The sequence below is a fragment of the Panicum virgatum genome, chromosome 2N, assembly GCF_016808335.1.
Source record: "Panicum virgatum strain AP13 chromosome 2N, P.virgatum_v5, whole genome shotgun sequence".
Classification (NCBI taxonomy): Eukaryota; Viridiplantae; Streptophyta; class Magnoliopsida; order Poales; family Poaceae; genus Panicum; species Panicum virgatum.
In genome coordinates, this window is record NC_053146.1 from 59,204,672 (window position 1) to 59,227,824 (window position 23,153).

Genomic DNA, 23,153 nt, shown 5'->3' on the forward strand with positions numbered 1-23,153 from the left:
CACCCGCTCGCTGGCGCGTTTCGCCGCGCCGACCCACCACCGCGGAACCCAGCGCCGCCACTGACCCCCTTAAGCCCCGCCAAGGCCGCCAGTGCATTACCCATGTCGCGCACATGCGCCACGGCCAAACCAGGACTCAAACCGAGCCTAGGAATGCCGGATTGGCCTTCTCCGGTGAGCCACCGCCGCGGAGCTCTGCTCCGGCGGTATTCAGCCGCCACCCGCTCGCCCAAACGCCCTGGGCCGTCCGATCGCAGATCAGCGGCCCAGATCTGATCGGGCCGAAGTCAAAGAACCCAGAAAACGGTCAGCGCCGGCTGTTTTACAGAAAGCCCCCTGTGTTTTACTAAAATAAAGCCGCACTCCGATGCAGTGTAAAAGTATTTATAGATAAACCCAATTTTTATCGTTTTAACCCCTGAGCTTTCCCAAATTAGTACCCGCCGTCCAGTTAGGGCCTTTTTGCGCGTCAGCCCTCGGACCTTTCTAGTTTTTACGTTTAGGCCCTCGGTTTTACCAGAAAACCCCCAGAAACTTAGTTTTTCTCACAGTTAAGCCCCTAAAACTTGTTTTAGGCCTAGATTTTGCGTTTTAGCTCCGTTTTAGGCGTTCTTTATATCCACAGAATCTCTGTAACGTGTAGAATACTTCTAGCCTAGTTTTGTGTGCTGTTTTCATGTATTGTTGTACTGTTTCTTAGTTTTTGCTATTATTTGCATATATGTTTATGTTGTGTATTGTTTTTGGCCATGTGTTCGTGAGTAGACGTTGATCCATCTGAGGAGCCCCAGTACCAGTACCCGGAGCAGCCACCGTCTTCTGAGCGGTTTGAGCAGCAGGAACAGTTTGAGGAAGGCAAGTATAACATGAACAACACCTATCACCTTTAATTACAATTTCATACTGCATTTTAATACTGTATGCCTATAAGGACTTTCCTAGCCACTTTATATCCTTTATATATATCCCTTGGGTTGCATTTTGGTTAGTTGTGCTAGGTGCCGCGCTATAACACACTTGGTCCTTTTTAATTAATTTGATTAATGGTATATGTAACTTAATTCTGGGAGTGGCCCGTTTGAGGGGCTCACGTCTCGTTAAAATTAGTTTTTGTTAGAAACATGGTTTAGGGAGCTAGCACGGTGCTTAGTGCTTGGTTGGCCACTCTCCATAAGGACCGGTTCATAGAGCGACAACCTGGGACAACAGCGCTACCACAAGACTGGAATGGGACGGTCTTGGCTTACTAATTATGTCTTTTTGGTTTGGAGTAACTTACCTGCGGGGCAAAGGGTGGTAAGCTTCAATGGTCCTTGCTCCTCCGGCTTGGTCTGTGCTTTGGGCTGTGCTCCTGTGCTTGTACCCCCGGAGGTGGGCCCCATCATCGCCGATCTAACTCTTCGCGGTTACGCCTTACCAACCAGATCCTTTGTAACGGCCTCGTAGTGAGTTTGCTAGTCATCTCACCTAAGGAAGTGTGATGAACAACTAGCGTAGCTCACGACTTGTGGGTAAAGATTTGCAACCTCTGCAGAGTGTAAAATTGGTATACTAGCCGTGCTCACGGACATGAGCGGCCCAGATCCTCCTTTTGATTAGTGGGGTTATCTTCCTTTGACGAGGCAGGTTTCCCAGGGTGGCTTGGTTTGGTATGGTTCTTAGTAGTAACATGTTAATTTTGATTAATTATTATGCAACTGGGTTTATGGTAATTCACCAACTTGTTGTAATTAGTTTTAATAAAATTTTGCCAAGACTTAAAAGCTAATGCAGTTGAGTCAGCCAACCTTAGAGCCTCATAGTTTGTGTTATACTTGTTGAGTCCAAGTTGTGTACTCACACTTGCCTTCTCTACTCTTTTTCCTCTTGGGGATACTCTTCTGCTGCTCAGTTCCTGCCGACGCGAGGGAGTTCACCCGGAGCTACCAGGAGTACGAGGACTTCTAGGCGTTCGTCTCCCAGTCGACGTCCCTGTGGTGCCCCGCTTCCGAGAGGCTTCGTTTATGTTTTACGCTTCCGCATACTCTGTACCAGACTTTTGTCATTATTGTAATAAATAACATTCGTATTTGCTTTATTATATCTTTTTACGTGATATGTGCTGTGATATACTGTTTATTCTGTTGTATATACGTGTGACTTGATCGTGGCACGTATATAATTGCTCGGTTTATGTCCTTTTATAAATCGGGTGTTACAGAGTGGTATCAGAGCCGTATCGACTGTAGGACAAAAGCCTAGATAGAACTGGTCGAGTTTTAGGTCTTCTTTTCTCTAGCATTGTCTGCTGAAACAATTTTGCTATTATATTCCTTGAAATTCCAAGATTTTTACTCGTCTTGCCTTGATTTCTCTCTATAGAATTAGTTTCCGTAGATTTTGGCCAGAAGTAAGTCGACTGACCATCATAGGTGTAATGCTAAATGACCCCTTTATAATAATACGATAGCACGTTCTGCGACGTGTTGTGTTAGTCGAGTCGTGTGCTAAACTCGACTAAAGTGTGAACTTTTGAATGCTTGTTATTATGCTACATGTTTGATTTGGATTTTTGGTTGATTGCATAGTTTAGTAGTTAAATTTGTTTAATGAAAATCAGTTTTAAGTTAAAGTTAAATAATTAATAAAATGAGTTAGACCATTTGGGGTAAAACCATCCACTCTATCCTCTCTACCTTATCATGCCTTGGGTTCTTCTGTCTAGCTTGAAGAAAAATAGTGCGAAGAAGATGTGATATCCAGAAATTCACCGACGAGGATGTCGGTTTCTGTAAGGGGGTAGGGATGTGACGCCCCGGCCTAAAGATAGTACGGGAGAATTTGAGAATCTCTTAGATGAGGCAGAAGAGTTATGCTATAGTACCCCTTTTTCGAATTTATGCAACACCTATCTGGAGTTAGCAGCAGTGATACATGGGTAGTGTTGTCCAAATAAGATAGAACCTTACATAGTGGGGCTTTCTCCCTTCTTTGACCTTACCAATCTATGCTTCCTTTTACCCTAGCTCAGATGTCGGTAGAACAAAAAGGCCTTGAAGACAGTGCAATGGGTGATGGTGTCCATGCAACAATTTCCGTGGAGCAGCCGATAACGGTACAAGATCAGTCTTCGCAAACAACATACCACCCGAAGAATTATGAGAAAGCTTGCCCGTGTTGCCAATTCTATGGCATTCCTTGTCGTCAAGTTTGTGTGACTGAAGATGAAGCTACAATTAGGAGGAACCAGAGGTTGTTCTCTAGTACAAAGAGAAAGAGGTCTCGTTAAGAGCAGCTAGCAGAGGATTCCCTTTTCCTTGACTGTCCATCAGTCGATGAGCTACAGACCATCCAGAAGAGAAAGGATCCTGAGTGCTCTAGAGATACACAGGTCAAGAACCAAGCACTCTATGATTATGTTGATGGGTTGACTATCACTATAAATGTGATTCAGCCACACGGTCGCAAGGAGTCCAAAAAGCAAGCAGCAGAAATAATGCAAGATGGGATGTTAAGTTCACAGGGAGGTCAACCAAGTAGCGCCATTCACCACCATCACATGTGCTACAAATGCAGGCAAAAAGGTCATTATGCCAAAAGTTGTCCAGCACCTCAGGCTCCACGGCAGGCAGGACAGCAGGGGCGCCCAGCCGAACCCAGGGCGCCACAACAGGGGAAGGTGAACCACGTGACGGCCGAGTCAGCGGCCGAGGCTCCTAACGTGGTTATTGGTACGTTCATGGTCAACTCTCATCCAGCTACAGTGCTTTGCGATACCGGTGCTACTCATTCTTTAATTTCCTAGTCTTTTTCCGAGTAGCATCGTATACCAGTTTCGTGTATGAGGACAGCTATGGTAGTTACCTCACCTGGGGGCCAGATACACACATGCTCTATATGCTCCAGAGTTAGTATTGTCATAAGGGGGCAGAATTCCGCACTGGTTTGATCGTCATTGATTCCTCGGGGATAGATGTGATTTTGGGCATGGAGACCCTTACCAGATGGGGAGTCCGTATTGATTGTGCTCAGCGGACAGTTCACTTGTCAGCATCTGATGGCCAAGAGGTGACAGTCAGTGCTACAGAGTCTTCTGGTTTTCTTCATCAGACAGAGGCTAGACCCACGGATGGTATTCGCGTGGTGTCTGAATTCCCGGATGTCTTTCCGGAGGACTTGCCAGAAGAAGGAAGAGGAGTTGATGAAGACATATCCGGATCTCTTTGCTAGCCAGCCCAGAATCTCGGGACGAGATTCCTGTAAGGGGAAGGATTTGTAACACTCTAATTTAATTTTCCTATTTAATAATAAATTTAATTGGCTTTATTTAATTTTCTAGGATTTAATTTGCTTAGTCTTGCATTTAATCAAATTTTTGTTCCACAAGTAATTAAAATTTATTTTACGGCTAACTTGGTTGTGCATTCATGCTGGTGCATTGTTTTATTTGTTTGAGTGTTAGGGTTGAATTCAAATTTGAATTTGAATTCATATTAGTTTGAGTGATGTTTGAAAAAGAAAAGAAGAGAAAGGAAAGAAGAAAACCCAGCCCAGTAGCTAACCCAAACTCAACCTCAGACCGGCCCAGCACCCTCTCCAGCGGCCCAGCAACCCCACGCCGACCCAGCTCTTCTCCGCATGGCCCAGCAACCAGCGCCACGGCCCGCTTCGCACCTCCCCACTCAAGGCCCGCGACGTGCGCTCCCATAGCCCAGCGCCCGCACCCCCGCATTCCCACTCGCCCACACACGCGCTCTCCCTCTGACTGACAGGCGGGCCCGACGCGTCAGCTGCACACCGCTCCTTCGCGCGCTCGCCTCAGCCGCTGCCAGTCCGGACCCACTTGCCAGCGCCTTCTTCTCCCCTTTCCTTCCTTCTTCCCCGCGCCGAACGCCTCTGCTCCGTCCAGCCCCAGCCCCGCTCACCCGTCCCTGCTCAGTGGACCACCCCGACTCCCACAGGCCCACCGGTCAGCCTCGCCCCGCCTTCTAGAAGCCACGCGGTGAGTCCCGGGATCACACAGCGCCGTTGGCGCGATCCGATTTCCCCGCAGAGCTACACCGGCCGTGATTTCCGCTGGCTCGCATGCCGAGGATCGCTCCCGGCCATATTTGAGCGTAGTCCGCACCCCTCCTAAACCCCATCCCCACCACAGTATCCCCAAACCCAATCCTAGCCGCGCGTCCGCCATTGGAGTGCCGCCCGAGCTCGGAACCACCGCGGAGTAGCCTCTGCGCTGCCGCTGGCACGCGGCCACGCCGCTCCACCACACCGGAGCCCCGGCCAAGCCGCGCAGGAGCATCGCCGTGGGACCAGCGACTTCCCCGAGCCCGCTGCCCTCCGCTCCGACCTCGGCATCGACCCCGTCACCGAGCTCCGTCGTGCGCCACCGCGGGTTCTCATCGCCGACCGCCCTGCGCCACTTCCCCACTCGATTCGAGCCTCTGTAAGCGTCCCCCAACTCCCCTCTGTTGTTTTGGCGCTAGCTTGGACGGGCCGTAGCCCTGGAACCCCCGGAGCACCCGCTCGCCGGCGAGTTTCTCCGCGCCGACCCGCCGCCGCGGAACCCAGCGCCGCCACGGACCCCCTTAAACCCCGCCAAGGCCGCCAGTACATTACCCATGTTGCGCACATGCGCCACGGCCAAACCAAGACTCAAACCGAGCCTGGGAATGCCGGATTGGCCTTCTCCGGTGAGCCGCCGCCGCGGAGCTCTGCTCCGGCAGTATTCCGCCGCCGCCCGCGCGCCCAAACGCCCTGGGCCGTCCGATCGCAGATCAACGGCTCAGATCTGATCGGGCCGAAGTCAAAGAACCTAGAAAACGGTCAGCGTCGGCTGTTTTACAGAAAGCCCCTTGTGTTTTACTAAAATAAAGTCGCACTTCGATGCAGTGTAAAAGTATTTATAGATAAGCCCAGTTTTTATCGTTTTAACCCCTGAGCTTTCCCAAATTAGTACCCGCCGTCCAATTAGGGCCTTTTTGCGCGTCAGCCCTCGGACCTTTCTAGTTTTTATGTTTAGGCCCTCGATTTTTGCAGAAAACCCCCAGAAACTTTGTTTTTCTCGCAGTTAAGCCCCTAAAACTTGTTTTAGGCCTAGATTTTGCGTTTTAGCTCCGTTTTAGGCGTTCTTTATATCCACGCGATTGTTGTAATGCGTAGAATAGTTCTAGCCTAGTTTTGTGTGCTGTTTTCATGTATTGTTGTACTGTTTCTTAGTTTTTGCTATTGTTTGCATGTATATTTATGTTGTGTATTGTTTTTGGCCATGTGTTCGTGAGTAGACGTTTATCCATCTGAGGAGCCCCAGTACCAGTACTCGGAGCAGCCACCGTCTTCCATTGGACTCTTTCATCTTGATTTGATGGTAACCGGAGTAAGCATCAAGAAAGGACAAAAGTTCACACCCCGCAGTAGAATCTACAATCTGATCAATTCGTGGCAAAGGAAAGGAAACCTTCCGACATGTCTTATTTAAACTAGTGTAGTCTACACACATCCTCCAGTTTCCACTCTTTTTTTTCACCAATACAGAATTAGCTAGCCACTCGGGATGGAATACTGAAAGTGATCGGGTGCTCTAGCCTAAGAGGGGGAGGGGGTGAATTAGGCACTAATAAAAACTTAGACCTATGGCTCCAACTAGTTTGCACAAAGCTTAAACTAAAACAAGCTATCTAGATGTGCAACTAGGTTGTTCTAGTGTAAAACCCCTATCCCAAAAGAGTTTAGCAACCTATAGCCTTTCCTATCAAGAAACTATTCTATGAAAGTAAAGGCATACAAATTACTAGAATGAAATGCGGAAGCTTAAAGAGCGGGATAGGAGATAGCAAACTCTTGACGCGGGTGTTTATCCCGTGGTTCGGTTAGCCACAAAGGCACACCTACATCCACGTTGTTGTAGCACTCACTAAGAGTATTGCTACTCGGCCACCAAGTCTCTTCCGTGAACACAATCACGGTCACCTTGGCCCCGGGTTCCACTAAGGAGCTTCTCCATAAAGGATGGGGGTCTCCACGTCCCCCGCACAAAGGTGTCGTCGCCGCTCCACACCAAGTCGGAGGGTCGATGACGTTGCCGGCGAGCTCCACGCTCCAAGGTGCCGGCGCACCAAGCTCTTGTTTTGGTTCACTAATGAACCACAGCACAAAGGCTCTAAGCCTTGCAAACTCACTCACTAAGAGCTAATCCTTTACACAACACTCTCAAAGTGTGCTAAGGGCTAAGGATATGATCTTGATGCTTTTGTATGGCTTGGAGATGTTCTTGGGTGTGTGTGGGATGTCCAGCAACTCCAGCAATCTTCAAATGGCCGGGGTGAGGCGTATATATAGGCCACCAAGTCTTGTAGCCGTTGCTCCAACGGTTAGCTGAAAATCTGCGTACCACCGGAAGAACCGATGCCTCTTGGCAGGGTAGCGTCGGTTCATCCGGTCACTCATAACACGAAGTAGCCGTTGGACTCCTGATGGCTGACGCAGAGACCACCGGTTGAACCGATGCTTTGCACCGATGCCTCACCGGTTCAACCGGTGCTGAAGGAATCTTCTCCTGGACGCTGACGTCATTACACCGGTGGTATGCACCGATGCCCCATCGGTTGAACCGGTGCTGAAGACACTTCTCCTGGGCACTGACATCGCCTCTGGTACAAAGGACGGCCAATGCACCGATGCCCCATTTTGACCCGTCGGTTCAACCGGTGCCTGTAGGCTGACTTGGCTTCGATTTCCTCCTGCACCAAACATCGTAGCGTCGGTTCTTCCGACAAGCGTCGGATGCACCGGTGCCCCTGGCGTCGGTTCTTCCGGTGCTCCTGATCCGTAGGGGCTGCCCTTCGGGCCTTGCTACGCCTATTTTCTCTTTCTCTTTGTCATCACTTGAACCTAAAAGTCTGAGAATGATCATCTTAACAATCATATTAGTCCAAGTGTTGTGTTGTCATTCGATCACCAAAATCACTCGAAATGGCATAAATGGTGCCATGTTCGTTACAAATACCTCCTTGATGAACCCGGCCGCCAGAAGTTTCTGCAACTCCTCGTCAATCGCTCGGCGCTTGAGCTCATCGAAGCGTCGCATGCGCTGCTTCACCGGCTTGGAGTTGGGTCAGATATCAAGGGAGTGCTCGTCGACTTCCCTCGGTATGCCAGGCATATCTGAGGGGCTCCACGCAAAGATGTCTGCGTTGGCGGGGAGAAAGTCGACGATCACCACTTCCTATTTGCTGTCGAGGGTGGCGATGATCTACAACGCCTTGTCGTCGGAGCGATCCGGGTCGAGGGGCACCTTCTTGATACCCTCGGCGGGCTCGAAGCTGCCCGCGTGTCGGTGCGTGGAGTCCAAGGCCTCGCTTGCCATTTTGTCGAGGGTGGCAGCGAGGGCCTCGTCCTCCGCCTGAGCCTCCGCGTGCTCAACGCACTCGATGTCGCTCTCGTAGGCATGCTCGAACGAAGAGCCGACGGTGATGACGCCCTTCGGACCCGGCATCTTCAGCTTGAGGTAGGTGTAGTTGGGGATGGCCATGAACTTGGCGTAGCAGGGACGACCAAGAATGGCATGATAGGATCCCCGAAACCCCACCACCTCAAAGGTGAGTACTTCCTTGCGGAAGTTAGCTGCCATGCAGTAGCAGACAGGCAGATCGATCTGGCCGAGGGGTTGGACGCGCTTCCCCGGTGCAACGCCATGAAATGGCGACTTGCTGGGGCGAAGTTTGTTCAATCCGATCCCCATGAGCTCCAAGGTGTGGGCGTACATGATGTTTAGGCTGCTGCCTCCGTCCATGAGCACCTTGGAGAAGCGGGTGTTGCCGATGATGGGGTCGACAACGAGCGGATAGCGTCCCGGGTGCGGGACGTAGTCGGGGTGGTCCTCGCGGTCAAAGGAAATGGTATCCTTCGACCAATCAAGGTAGGATGGCGTGGCCTTGGTGACGGAGAAAACTTCCCGGTGCTCATGCTTGCGCTGCCGAGAGGTCATGTTCGTCGTTGGTCCTCCAAAGATGAAGAAGGCGTTCTCCACTGGGGGGAACTCGTCATCTCCACCTTTGTCGCCAGCATCCTTTTTCCTATCCTCGTCATGATGCGCGATGAGGTTGTAGTATTTCTTGAGCATTTCGCACTGCTCGAGGGTATGATTGACCGAGCCCTTGTGGTAAGGACACGGCTTCTTAAGCATGTCGTCGAACATGCCACCACCGCCTCAAGAGGGGCCTCGAGGTCTTTTGCGGTCCGGGGCGGTAGCGAAGGCCTCCTCGGAGTCCTCTGCCTGCCCCGATCCGCGCTGGTTCGGTGGGACCGGCTTCTTTCCCTTCCTCCCCCGCTTCTGTTTCTTGGCGGGGGCATTGGGCTTGACGTTGCTGCCCTCCGCGGGCACATCGTCCTTGCGCTTGCTCGGCTTGTCATCGAAGATGGCACCAACAGCCTCCTCACCGGCGGCGTAGTTGGTTGCGGCGTCGAACAACTCGTTGGTGTTGGCGGGACGGCTTCTCGCAAGCTCGTGCACCAGGTTCCTGCACGTCGTACCCTCAAGGAAGGCGTTGATGTCCACGACGTGGGTGATGCTGGGGAGCTCGGTGCATTGCTTGGAGAAGCGCCGCACGTAGTCGCGCAGGGACTCGTTGGGCTTCTGGCGACACCCTTTGAGGTCCCAAGAGTTCCCAGGGCGCACATATGGCCCTGGAAGTTGCCCACGAAGATCTTGAATAAGTCGGCCCAGGTGTGGATCTGGTCCGCGGGCAAGTGCTTGAGCCTCGTTCGTGTGGCGTCAGCAAGGTGAAGAGGAAGGTTGCGGATGATGACCGCGTCTTCCGTCGCACCACCTAGCTGGCACGCTAGGCGGTAATCGTTGAGCCAAACTGCAGGATCGGTCTCGCCCGAGTACTTGACGAGGGTGGTGGGTTGTCGAAAGCGCGGGGGAAAAGAAGCAGTTCGAATCTCCCGGCTGAACACCCGGGTGCCCGGAGGCTCCGGGGACTCACCCCTGTCGTGCTCGGGGTCGAAGCGTCCACCCCGTCGAGGGGTGTACTTCCTGCCGCCGACGATGTAGCGGGCATCGCCGTCTTCGGCGTGCCCGCGTGTGTCGTGGAGCCGTTCCCTCGCGGGAGGCCTTCCGATGCGGTCGTGCACCGAGGGTGCCTTCGCACCGGGCGCTACGGCTGCCTTGCCCTTCCCTGCCGGTGGAGTGTGCACAGAAGCCTCGTGGTCCTGGCGTGCAGTCCCACCGGGCAGCTCCGGAGCTTTCGAGTGCATTCGAGATGCAGAGCTCTCGGCTTGCTGCACGACAGCTTGCTCGATGAGCGCCTGTGCCTCGGGCGCAGGTTGCGGCCCGAAGGCGTCGATGGCTCGGGCATAGCTTGGAGTAGGTAGGCCGCAGCGATGAGTTTTTCGCCGGCCGTCTTCAGTTCTGAAGGTTTATCGACGTTGTCGTCGGCCAGGATGCGCTCCCGGGCAACGCGCGCCGCCGCCTGGGCATGTGCACTACGTGCGGTGCGCAGCTCCTGGGTCTGCCGACACTGTTCGTCGAGCTTGGCTTGGAGCTCTTTGAGCTGTGCCAGCTGTGCTTGCCGTGCCGCCGAGCTTGACAAGGAAGAAGGGGCCGCAGGCGGCACCACCGGTTGGTTCGCCTGTGCGTCCACCCCGCCGTCATCGTCGTCGCCCTTGGCATTGTCGTTTTGCTCGTCCGCAAGGTCGGCCATGAAACACTCCCGGGCGAGATAATAATCCCCCTCGCTGGAGTCCTCAGAGCAGGTGAGGCAATAGGCTGTCGCGAGCTGGAACTAGCGGAATGCGTCGGGGTCGCGGACCCCGGAGTAGTCCTCGGCCTCCTCGGCCGTGAAGTTGTTCATGAAGAAGTTGACCTCGTCGGCGACTGAGCTCGCCGTCTCGGGGTAGGATTCATCAGGAGACGACGCGATGAGGCTGCGGATCGACAGAAGATGATGACCCGGCAGATCCTCATACTCGGTGAAGTTAGTGCTGATTGAAGAGGCGTAGGTCGCAGCATGGCACATCCCGAAGGGGAAGGGCGACGGCGAGGTCGAGCCCCCCCTGGGAGGCACTAGTGCTGCAGCAGCTGATGGTACCGGCGCAGATGAAGCCGAGGCATGTGATGACGAAGTGGTGGCCCCGCTGGTCGCGATGCTGAGTTGCGACATGCCAGCCTCAACCCACGCGGGGGAGCTGGGGTGTGACGCACGGCGCCGCTCCGCGCGTGCTTGTCGCGAACGCTATTCCGAGTGCCTGTTACGTTGGGCTGGTGAAGTCGGAGTGATGGGGTTGCGTCTGGGCGAGAGGAGCTGCATGAGGTAACCGTTGCCGGTTGCTCTGAACTCGAGACTCCCGAACTAGATCACGAATCCTGCTGGGAGCGGATCCAAAACACCCATGGGGTATGGGTTGGATCTGCTCACCATCCCTGGGGATCAAATGGGAACAAGAGAGAAAATGTCACGCAGCGCCCCTACCTGGCGCGCCAACTGTCGGTGTCCTGACCCGGGGGTCCGGATCCCAACTAGTAAATGCTGCGTGTTTCCTCGTCCCAAATGTTGATGCAAGAGGCAATCACAGTAACACACGTGTTTATTCTGGTTCCGGCCACGGGGCCGTACGTCCAGCAAAGGGGTGTGCGAGGGCACTGTATTATCTTGCACCCGGAGTGCTTATAGTAGGGGGTACAAGTGAGGCGAGAGAGGGAGGGAGGCTCCCAAGTCTCTGCTAGAAGAGGAGTCGGTTGAGGTGTGTGCTCAGTAGTGCTGACAGTGTAACGATGATCGCGAGTGTAGGTGACCGTCGTCGCTGATGTCCAGAACACCCCCCTTTAAAGGAAGCCCGCCTCCTCCTTTTATAGTCACAAGGAGGGGCGGTGTACATGAGTAGGGGAACGTGAAAGTCGTCGCATTCCCCCGAATCGCGGGGGTGCAGTGGTCGAACACTGTAGGAAGTACACTGTGGGGCATGGCATCGGGCGTGGCGGTCGTCCTGGGCATCGTCCTTGACCTCGCGGAGATCGCGCCGGCGTCCTGCCAACCCCAGCAGGCGGCGTGGTCGTCGCTGAAGAATGTTCAGTCCTCCGGATGTGGCATTCTGTGGGCCCTGCAGGTCAGGGTCCTGTGTGCTCCAGCGGTGGCGGGGCACGCGGCGGTCCCGGACCCCCCTGGACGGAGTGCTGGCGTGCACATCAGGAGGTCCGGGAGACACGTGGAGGTCCCGGACCCCTCGAGGGGGGAGGTCCGGGACCCCAGCTGAACGTGCTGAGCGTCCCTCCTGGAGGGGCACGTGGCGTCGCCGGACCCCTTCCCAAGCAGGAGGCGGGTCCGGGGCCGTACGTGTGATGAGGTGGAGTACGGATGGCCGGAGTTGGCAGAATAGTGTGGGGAGCAGTGCCGAGTACGTTGCGTCCTGCGTCGTATGTCTCACAGTGCTGCCACAGCGTCCGGGATGGCGGAGCAGTGACCGGAGTTGGCGGATGGGACTCCGGTCACAGCCACTGTGGGGAATGGCGGCCTGACGCCGTCTGTCCTGAGCACTGCGGAGGAGTGGTTGGCATTCAATGCCTCCGTACGGCGGGTGGTTGAGCGGCGGGACCGTTCGTCCCTCACGCCAAGGGGTGGCCTCGAGCGAGGCGGAGATGAGTTACCTGCTCGAGAGAGGTTCGCTGCCCTCGAGCGAGGCAGAGATGATGCGCCCGCTCGAGGGTATATTCGCTACCCTCGAGCGAGGCGGAGATGCAGGCCGCAGTCGAGGGTCCCGATGGGAGCCCTCGAGCGAGGCGGAGATCGTCCCGCGGGCCCGAGAGGGGTGCGAATGGGCCGCATGCTGGGCTTCTTTGAGTCCTTTACTTTCTTCCAGATTGGAAGGAGGCCGTGGGCCCAGTTGCCTTAACACGTGTTTGCGTTTTTTAGAGTGGTCTTAGTACCCCGATTAGGGTGTCCCTGATCGTGGTACCCGATACCATTTAGCTAAGATTACCCCTCTAATTTAGGGTACGCTCCAACCGACTAGCCAAATCACTCTCTATATTCACATTCACATCACCACTACGCTCCCTCTTCCCTCTTCATCCTCCTAGCGCTATCCCGGCCATCGCCACCGACGAGCTCCATGCTACCAAAGGCACACTGCCGCCCAGTCCAAATCCAGGCTCAAGACGTGCTCACTTTTTGCCCCAGACACGTTTCGAGAGGTAAATCATGAGAATCCACCCGCACGCATCACGCATGGCAGATCATTCGTGCCGCTGCTGCTACATGCCAAGCGGACGCCATGGACATGGACCTCGACCTCGTTGTGCAACAATGCAAGTCGCCTGCCCCCATCTCCGTCGCCACCGACCGAGTCTCGCGCAGAAGGTGGAGGTCGGGCTGCTCCGAGCAGAGGACATCGACGAGTCGCTGACTCGCTGTTCGCCGACGAGCTAGAGACGAGCCGCGCCGGTGACCGAGCTCCGTGCGGGGAGATTGGGCCGATGGGGAGCAGCTCCGCGTGGGAGATGGGCCCGGCAGGGATGCTCGGCGCCGCCGTCCTCGAGCTCGTCGCCGGAGAGGGAGGAGAAGGGGATCTGCTCCTTCACCGTCCACTTGGGCTGGATGTCGACGAACTGGCTTGGCGGACGACGAGGACCCGACGAGGACCTCCCGCGCGCGCGGGAGGGAGTTGGCGAGGCAAAATCCATCTGCAAAGTTGCCGAGCGGGGCGGAAGGAATGGAGACCGGGATACCGAGACGAGGAGGATGACGACTCTGTTGGAACGGGTTTTGGAGTGCTTTTTCATTTTTTTTAACGATGGAATACGTTTTAGACATTCTGTTGGAGTTGCTCTAAGGCGATAACCTGGCTCGCCGCCGCCGGCATAGTTCCTTTTCTGAATGCCTTTTCTGAATGATAAAGGCTCAGCGCAGGAGTTGCTTGAGCAAAGGATGCCGTGGAGATGGAGCGGGAAACAAGATATATAGAGATAGCGAGGTAATCACTGGATGTAGATGCCACCGAGCAGAACATCCATGACCACCGCTCTAGTATCAGATCAGACAACGCAATACACCCAAGACCCTACTAGGACCATAAGCTGCTGCAGCTGCACGCCGTGAGTCTCGACGCCCGCAAGCCCAGACAGCGGACGTCCCCATTCATCACGAAGCGGACGCCGCCGATGAACGTACGTGCACGTGCCAACGTCCGGAACAAACGAGCCTATGCGGTCGCCGTCCCCGCCCCCGCGGCCGCACCCTCGCGGATCGCCTCCCGCAGCCTCTCCAGCGCGGCGTGCGACGACCCGCCCTCCGCCACGGCCTTCCGGCACGCGGCCTTCATCTCCGCGGCCTTCTCCCGCGCCCTCCGCCCCTCCTCCGACCCGCCGTCCATCAGGCTCCGCACCGCGCGCTCCAGCTCCGCGGCCTCCACGAAGTTGTCCCGCTTCCTGTCCACCTGCAGCGGCACGGCCACGCCCATGTCGGCCACGAGCTCGAACGCGTTCAGGTGCTGCTCCGCGTACAGCGGCCACGGCGCCAGCGGGACGCCGTGCCACAGGCTCTCCAGCGTCGAGTTCCACCCGCAGTGCGTCACGAAGCCGCCCACGGCCGGGTGGGCGAGCACCGCCTTCTGCGGCGCCCACCGGGGCCACACGAGGCCCCTGCCCTCGGTCCGCTCCAGGAACCCCTCCGGGAGGAGCGCGTCCAGGTCGGCGTCCGACGGGTGCCGCGACCCGGCTGCGGGAGGGCCGCGCAGCGCCCACAGGAACCGGTGCCCACTCCGCTCCAGCCCAGCGGCGACCTCGCGCGCCTTGGCGGCGTCGAACCACCCCAGGCTCCCGAAGCACAGGAACACCACCGTCGCCCGCAGCTGCGCGTCGAGCCACCGGACGCACGCCTCGTCGGACGCGCCCTCTCTCGCACCGAGGTCCAGCACCGGGCCGATCGGGTACAGCGGCGGCGCCGGCCGTCGTCCCGGCACGCACCGGCCCTCGGCTATCGCGGCGAGGAGCCCCGGCTCGAGCTCGGCCACCGTGTTGACGATGATGCCGTCGGCGTCCATGAACCGCCTGCCGTGGTACACGAACCACGTGAAGCTGGGGCTGCTCTTGCGGCCTATGAACCCGGGGATAGAGCCCGCGGGCACGGGCGGCAGGCCCGGAACGTCCACCGTGCCCTCGTACGCCTCGAAGTCGATGTCGACCTCCCGCTCCAGGGCCGGCAGCCGCAGCGTGAGCGCGAGCAGCCCGGCCGTGGAGGTGAAGTAGACGTACGCCGGCACGGCGAGCTCCCGCGCCACGTCGAGCACGGTGGTGGCGAAGAAGTCGATCACGAGCGCCGAGGCGCGGAGCTCCCGCGCCGCGGCCCTCACGTGCGGCTTGTAGAGCTGTAGGTACCGCGACTTGAACTCCTGCAGGTTGCCGCCGCAATCCGTCGGGGGCGCCTCGGCGGGGAGGTGGTGGAACCGGACGCCAGTGCCGGACTCCTCGACGCGCCGGACGTGCGCGTCCACCTCCGACGCGGACTCCGGCGTCGGCGGCCGCACGACGAGGACGGTCACCGTGAACTCCTGGGCGTGGCGACCGCCGTGGCCCAGCAGGCGCTTCCCGGCTTCGATGAGCGACATGAGGTGGCCGGAGCCGGGCTCAGGGAGGAGCAGCACGTTGAGGCTCGCCATTTCACCTCCCTGCGCTACCTAGACCTAGCTAACTACACGAGCTCTCCGTCCCCAACAAGCGCGCAGCCGAATCGCAAGCCTCTTCTATTTATGTCAATCTCCGGATTGGTTAACGCGAGGAATATGACTCCTTGCCGGTAGCCCGGTAGGGGCCAGAATAAGAAGAGCGCTGCGCGCCACTGTGTCGCGCAGCCACCGTGTATTCGCTTCCGAGCTGGCATGGATAGCGCGCAGCGCCACCGTCCTGCGGTTCGGCGACTGCCCCAAGCGTCAGCCTGGCCACGTCCCGGCTTCCGTCACACTCAGCCGCGCGCGACGAGCTGAGAGCCGACGACACGTGAGGTGCGTGGCACTGGGCAGAGGTCGGACGGAGCCGGGCTCAGGGACGACGACGACGTTGACGTAACGTTTCGCCATTGACCCAGCTGCTGCTATCGAGCCGTCGTGAGCACCGGAGCTAAACGAGCTATAATGACGAGTTCTCACGCAATCAGTGTTTTTCTCTCACACCAAATCAGCACCAGCTACCAGCCAGCAAAAAATATTTTTCTCTCATAACAAAATAGCACCAGCTACCAACCAGACAGCCACAGCCAAACGAACAAAGTGACTGTTGTTGAGCGGCCCTATGTGCTAACTTTTTTTGTCCTACGACGTGTAGGGCTACAAGATCCGGCGAGCGGGGCTGGCGGATTGGCAGAATACGGAGGGCGGATGAACCCTCTGTCGATTCAGATGTAGCAAGCCAGACAGGAATCTTAGTTTCGACTAGTAGTAGGCTAGTAGCTTCGTTCGAACGGAGACGAACCCACTATAAAACGGCCGCGTCTAGATTATAAAAATTGAAATAATTGAAATTTTTTTTCACCAAGATTAGGCTCGTCATGCTCCTTACAGAGAACCCACTTGTCAGATCCAAATTGTCAGATCCAAAGGTTTGACGAAAGAGGGTGGAGACCCATTTTTTGATAGAAGTAAAATGTTTCTACTCAATGTTAAAACTTTTTACACCAAACCTTCTACATACCCACCTGGTGTACCCGCCGTATGGAGCACACTCATACGCGCAATTAAGGAAGAAAATTGATCCCCATATATTTCTTTCCTTATGCGCAAATAGGAAATAGATAGTATAAATGGAGAGGTATAAACTAAGTAGTAAAAATTCTTTCCATAAGAAATAAATTAAAATATTCTATCAAGCAATCAATGGATTAATTGCTGGCGCCCTGATTACCGCATGAAGCCTTTCCAAAAGTATGATCTCTCTTTACTTTCCATCACCGTGCCTATAAAGCCATACACCTATTGGGTTAATCGTTCACCTCATTGTTGCCGCTGCCGCGCCAAGAAGCTGGTATCATCTAATTTCTTCTTCCAAGATAGGATCTCTCCGCCGATTGGAAGGGGGCTAAACCTGCATCAAGCATCTGATGCCACAAGAGCAATATGTTGTCGCATCCAACACCAAGGTCTACCTCCTGCCCATGTTGTAAGTTTGTTGTGATAATGGTTTTATTTTGTTAGTTAAGAAAGAAGTGCTATTTATTAGGGTGTTGGAATCATGTCTTAGGTCACCACATCCCACATTGTCTGTGTTCTACTGGTCGTCGCCGCCGGCGTTCCCCATTCTCTCTGCCCTTCATAATATCACACATTGCATGGTCGTCGGCACCTGCTATTCTGGAGGTCAGCAGCTGTTACCTATCCTAATTCCAACATGTTGTCTTGATCAGAATTGCTGGGTATTTACACAATATTTCACAAATATTTATTTAGTTGGATCCTCTTTTTTTTCCTCTACAGAAATGTTGCGGCCGATGTGCTAATGTTGATTCTCCTGGTGGTATAAAGTGCTCATTGAAGCATACAAAAAACGACAGGGACAAGTCATCCTACATTGGGAGCTAATCAGAGTTTTGCTTTTTCCAAAATCAACAGCCTTCAATCTCCGTGATTCCTCTCTATTTGGTTCATTTCATTCCTCTAAGTTTATAGAATTAAATATTTGATTCCTTTCTTTCATCTATGTTTATGAAATTAAATACTGTCTACATGCATGGATTTGAATGGACCAAATAAACTCATGCAAACTCCAGTTGGTTACAAATCAAACTATATGTTCCTTCCTGTTAAGCTAGCTCACCCCGTCATACGCATGGGTTAGTAGCTGAGTTCCCCCTGATCACTGGCTTGTCATGGACTCATGATGGGAGCGAGGACTGAGCGAGCCAGGGCAGCTAGCAGCTGCCGGTGCTGCAGTTAGTAGCAACCCCACTAGTCCATGTATCCTCAATCGATCTCCACGTACGCATTGCTCCGGAAGATAGCTAGGCAGTCAAAATTGGGTCCGGAACTATACCTGATAACAAGCTACCCGACTCAATAAATCCAACCCAACTCATCTAGGAAAACCTCGACCCAACCCGACCCGATTAATGCATGGGCTGAGCTCGGGCTGAAATTTTCGACCCGGCAAAAAAACTACATGAGCTTAATTGATCCGACCCAAATTTTATACACAAGAAGTCGGGTTTGACCCGAACCGACTATGTGTCAGGTTGGGCTCGGGCTAAAAATCTGCCTCCATGGTCGGGTCAGGATGGTATGGTCCGAAGGAAAAATATATATTGTTCTTTTACCTGATCCAACCTGATAAATGGTCAGCTCTACCTGGAACACATGAACCAAGCACTGCCTTCATGTATTCCTGCCTCTACCCTGCATGCTATACCGTGACTCGAGATAAGAACGTTGTATGTTGATACTTATGGAAATGGATTATCTGCAGTACTTTTCTTTACAGTGGAATCACTGACACATGGAGCTGAACCTACACACCAGTGACTAAAGTTAACATTTACCTTTTTATATATATAATCAGTAGGGGAGAGCCTCCCCTCCTGTTTCATAAATAAAAAAAGTGCAGCAGCTATGTAGAGGCCAAAGGATCCCTATGCGATACTCTATACTCGTGAGTTTAGTTGTCATTATTCTAACTTTGTGTTAATGACCACCGATTTCTAAGTAATTTGTACTGTTGAGCATCATGAGATTTTTTTTGAAAAGGCAACCATCATAAGATTTACATTTTTAGATTCATATTATATTATGATTATTACAGATAGAGATGCTTGACTTTCTACAGCTGAAAAAAAGGGTTGAGCTTCTCATGCTATGGGCGTTTAAATTACTCCTCTAAACTATAGCTAAAGTTCGAAATTCTTCCTAAACTATTGTTTGGTTCATTTTACACCCCAAACTATGCCTTTTGCTTCAAATTACCCCCTAATACAATTTGTCATTTTTATTTCTCCACATATTGGTGGAGTTTTAATCTGAAATTTTATAAGATGATAATACACATCATAACACATTTTAGAAAAATACATCATATTTATTATTATTATTTTGATAGTTAGGATATTTAATAATAAATTAATCAATGGAGTACAAAATTATATAAAAAATAATGATGAAAAAATATAAATTTTTTTAATATGCATTGTGATGTCCACTACTACTATTCAAAATTTAAAGATAAATTATATATTAGGGTAAAACGGAATAAATTGTGTATTTTAGGGGGAAAATTGAATCAAATTATAGTTTAGAGGAGTATTCATACTTTGGCTATATTTGAAGGGAGTAAATTAATTTTTTTTCTTTTCTTTAAGATTAATGCTATGGGCGCCTGGGCCTCAGGTCACTAATACCAGGCCTACCTTGCAGATGGCCCAAACAGTTCGTGCTGCTGGACCTTGCCCCTGGGCCGACAACCCACTGCATTTCGATGCTGCTGGACCTTGCCCCTGGGCCGACAACCCACTGCAGGATCAGGCCGGCCCGGTATTTTGCCGGCGCCGGTATTTTGCCGGCGCCCGTCCCCGCCTCCCCGGCATTCCACGCGGATCGTACGGGCAAGCCTTCGTCGTGTTTATCGGGGTGGAAACTTTTGACACCGACACTGACTCGATGACACGGACGGCGACGGCCCAACCTCAACCTGGGGACTGGCAGGCAGCGTGGCTTCAGCGGCACCGCGACCGGTAGGGATGATAGGATACGGACAGATATTATTGATATCATATTTGTTTTTATATTTTTGTTCGAATACAGAGCCGAATATGAATAGTGCTAATTTTTGCCGGATAAAATTGTAATGGATGTCGACATCATAAAAATATAACTTTTGAATATTTTGAAACAGATTGGTTACGGATATTAAATACTCGAAATCAAATACGGACGAATAAAAATCTTTTCAGACCGAATCGAATCCAAATACAATCGTAAAATATCCGTACCATTTACATCCTAGCGACCGGTACCTTCGAATCAGTCCAAGCACATCCTAGCGACCGGTACCTTCGAATCAGTCCAAGCGAGTGCAGAAAATTGGTGTGGTGGGGATCATATTCGGATTGTTTATAACGACCGACCGCCGAATCCGCTGAACAAAGTACTCTTTCCACGTTTCTTCCTCGCCTCGCCATCAATTTGTCTCCCGACCGGGTCCCTCGGTCACCCCCGGTCGCCATCGACTGGCTGCTCACCAGTCCGGCGAACTCTCAGGAGCTTGGCAATCCTACTCGTAATTCGTCTTGTCCTAGGCTCCTAGCTATAGATTATAGCTCCCGGGAACTTGTTAGCTACCGCGGTAGTCTCGGCGTTGGTCAGGGCCAAATCAGCAGAAGGTTCGACGATGGCGGCGCCGGCGCTGGTGCTCCTGCCGGAGTGGGGCTCCGGCCACCTCATGTCCATGCTCGAGTCCTGCAAGCGCGTGCTCCTCAGCAGCGGCAAGGCCTTCTCCATCACGCTGTTCGTCATGCGCCCGCCCACGGCCGAGGCCACCTCCGAGGTGGAGGCGCACGCGCGCCGCGAGGCCGCGTCGGGGCTCGACATCCGCTTCCACCGCCTCCCCGCCGTGGAGCCCCCCGCGGACGCCGTCGGGGTCGAGGAGTTCATCGCGCGGTACATCGGCCTCCACGCGCCGCACGTCCGGGACGCCCTCGCCGGCATGGCGGGGCCCGTCGCCGCGCTCGTGCTCGACATGTTCGCCGCGCCGCTGGTCGACGTGGCGCGGGACCTCGGGGTGCCCTCCTACGTGTTCATGTCGTCCACGGGCGCCATGCTCGCGTTCATGCTGCACCTGCCCGTGCTGCACGAGGCGGTCGCCGCGGAGTTGGACGAGGTGGAGGGGGGCGTGGAGGTGCCGGGCCTGCCGCCGCTGCCGCCGGCGTCCGTGCCGTGCCCCGTGGTGGACAAGAAGAGCCCCAACTACACGTGGTTCGTTCGCCTCGGCGACCGCTTCATGGACGCCACGGGCATCATCGCCAACACCGCTGAGGGGCTCGAGCCGGGGCCCCTCGCGGCCGTCGCCGCGGGCCGGAGCGTGCCGGGGCGCCCCGCGCCGCCGGTGTACCCGATCGGCCCCGTGCTGTCGCTCGGCGACCGCTCGCCGTCGCACGAGTGCGTCGCGTGGCTGGACGCGCAGCCGCCGGCGTCGGTGGTGTTCCTCTGCTTCGGGAGCATGGGCTGGTTCGAGCCGGCGCAGGTGGCGGAGATCACCGCTGCGCTCGAGCGGTGCGGCCACCGCTTCCTGTGGGTCCTGCGGGGGCCGCCTTCGTCCGCGACGGGCGCCGGCGCCCCGGACGGGTCGGAGCACCCGACGGACGCGAACCTCGACGAGCTCCTCCCGGATGGGTTCGTGGAGAGGACCAAGGGCAAGGGCCTCGTGTGGCCGACGTGGGCGCCGCAGAAGGACATCCTCGCGCACGCCGCCGTGGGCGGGTTCGTGACGCACGGCGGCTGGAACTCGGTGCTAGAGAGCCTGTGGCACGGCGTGCCGATGGCGCCGTGGCCGCTGTACGCGGAGCAGCACCTGAACGCGTTCGAGCTGGTGGCTGACATGGGCGTGGCCGTGCCGCTGCGGGTGGACAGGAAGCGGGACAACTTCGTGGAGGCGGCCGAGCTGGAGCGCGCGGTGCGGTCGCTGATGGGCGGCGAGGGAGAGGAGGGGAGGAGGGCGAGGGAGAAGGCCGCGGAGATGAAGGCCGTGTGCCGGGACGCCGTGGCGGAGGGCGGGTCGTCGCACGCCGCGCTGCAGAGGCTCGCCGAGGCGCTCCACGACGGCGCGTCTATCCCGAAGCATAGTGAAGCCCAGCAGCGTGCGTAGCTGGGCAGCCTGTGCTCTGCTGTTGCGTTGTCGCGATGGTAGATGCCATGGCAGAGCTGCTGCTTCAATCTTGTGATTTGGGTTCGAAACGAAATAAAACGCTTTTTTTCTCTGTCAAACCTTTATATGCTTTCTGTAGGGAACTGGGTGATCCTTTTTTTAAAAAAAAAATAACGCTGGTTGAGCCAAGAGTGTCTTGGATTGAGCGTGCCGTTGTTGGGTTAGGCCATGTTTAGTTCCCAAATTTTTTTTAAGATTTTCTGTCATATTGAATTTTTAGACACATACATACATGGAGCATTAAATATAATTTTAAAAAATAACTAATTACACAGTTTAGCTGTAAATGATGAGACGAATCTTTTAAGTCTAATTAATCCATGATTGGACATTACTCCCTCTGTCCTGAAATGTAAGTCATTCTGGTATTTTACCAGATTCATTGAACATTCTCTAAATCTAGACAAACTGCATGTCCAGATTCATACATTCCCAGGACGACTTACATTTCAGGGCGGATGGAGTAATTGCCAAATAACAACGAAAATACTACAATTCCAAAATCTAAAAAATTTTCACCAACTAAATAGCCCTATCTAAACATTTGAGCTATGATAATACGATGTCGTCGGCCTCGGCTTCTCGTCCGTAGAGGCTAGAAAGGCCAAAGTAGAAAGAATCCTAACGACCCAAAACCAGTGGGAGACATGTCGTCGTCTTAGATGATCGCCCGTATGACATCCATGGATATTGTGACCATTTTCGGGTGGCCCTGTTTAGTTTCCAAAAATGTTTGCACAGTACCTGTCATATCGAATTTTCGAACACATGTATGAAATATTAAATGTAGTTGAAAAAATAACTAATTATACAATCTAACTGATTAGCACGAGATGAATTTTCTAAACCTAATTAGTCTATGATTAGATATTATTTGTCAAGTAACAACGAAATGTGATACAGTATCAAAACCTATTTTTTCACCAACTAAACACACCCTCAATTCTCTTGCCATGTGATCATACTTTTTTATCGCCATTTTTGAAACGTTGGTATCTTTGGGAAGCCTGGATGCTGATGCGTTCCATGTGATCTCATCTTTCAGTTCCCGGCACATCATGCTTCCGAAACTCAAACTGTTTGTTTGAACTGAAATGGCAGTCACCAGTCAGTCCTGGTGTGATGTCCATCTTCAAGGGTACAAACAACAGCCCTAATGGCATGTCCATCTTCACACTGGAGATTGTCAAGAACAAATGTTGATAAATCCCAGCCGCAGGCATGCACATGCCATGGTGGAAAAGTGGGGGTTGATTAAAACGAGCAAGTTCCAAGCTCCAACTTT

The 23,153-nt window shown here is 53.9% G+C and overlaps 2 protein-coding genes across 2 annotated transcripts; one reads left to right on the forward strand and one right to left on the reverse strand.

Annotated features, from left to right (window-relative positions):
* Window positions 1-13,934: 13,934 nt before the first annotated feature.
* On the reverse strand, window positions 13,935-15,727 carry LOC120661426 (anthocyanidin 3-O-glucosyltransferase 2-like). Its single transcript, XM_039940295.1, has one exon. It carries the CDS (start codon window positions 15,628-15,630, stop codon window positions 14,176-14,178), a length of 1,455 nt encoding a protein of 484 aa, XP_039796229.1. The 5' UTR covers window positions 15,631-15,727; the 3' UTR covers window positions 13,935-14,175.
* Window positions 15,728-20,088: 4,361 nt separating this feature from the next.
* LOC120661428 (anthocyanidin 3-O-glucosyltransferase 2-like) lies at window positions 20,089-21,933 on the forward strand. Its single transcript, XM_039940296.1, has one exon. The coding sequence runs from the start codon at window positions 20,336-20,338 to the stop codon at window positions 21,806-21,808; it is 1,473 nt and encodes a 490-aa protein (XP_039796230.1). The 5' UTR covers window positions 20,089-20,335; the 3' UTR covers window positions 21,809-21,933.
* The last annotated feature ends 1,220 nt before the right edge of the window (window positions 21,934-23,153 follow it).

Excerpts from the sequence above, each read along its gene's own strand:
- LOC120661428 (XM_039940296.1), top strand. The coding sequence starts at position 20,336 with ATGGCGGCGCCGGCGCTGGTGCTCCTGCCGGAGTGGGGCTCCGGCCAC.
- LOC120661426 (XM_039940295.1), bottom strand. The coding sequence starts at position 15,630 with ATGGCGAGCCTCAACGTGCTGCTCCTCCCTGAGCCCGGCTCCGGCCAC.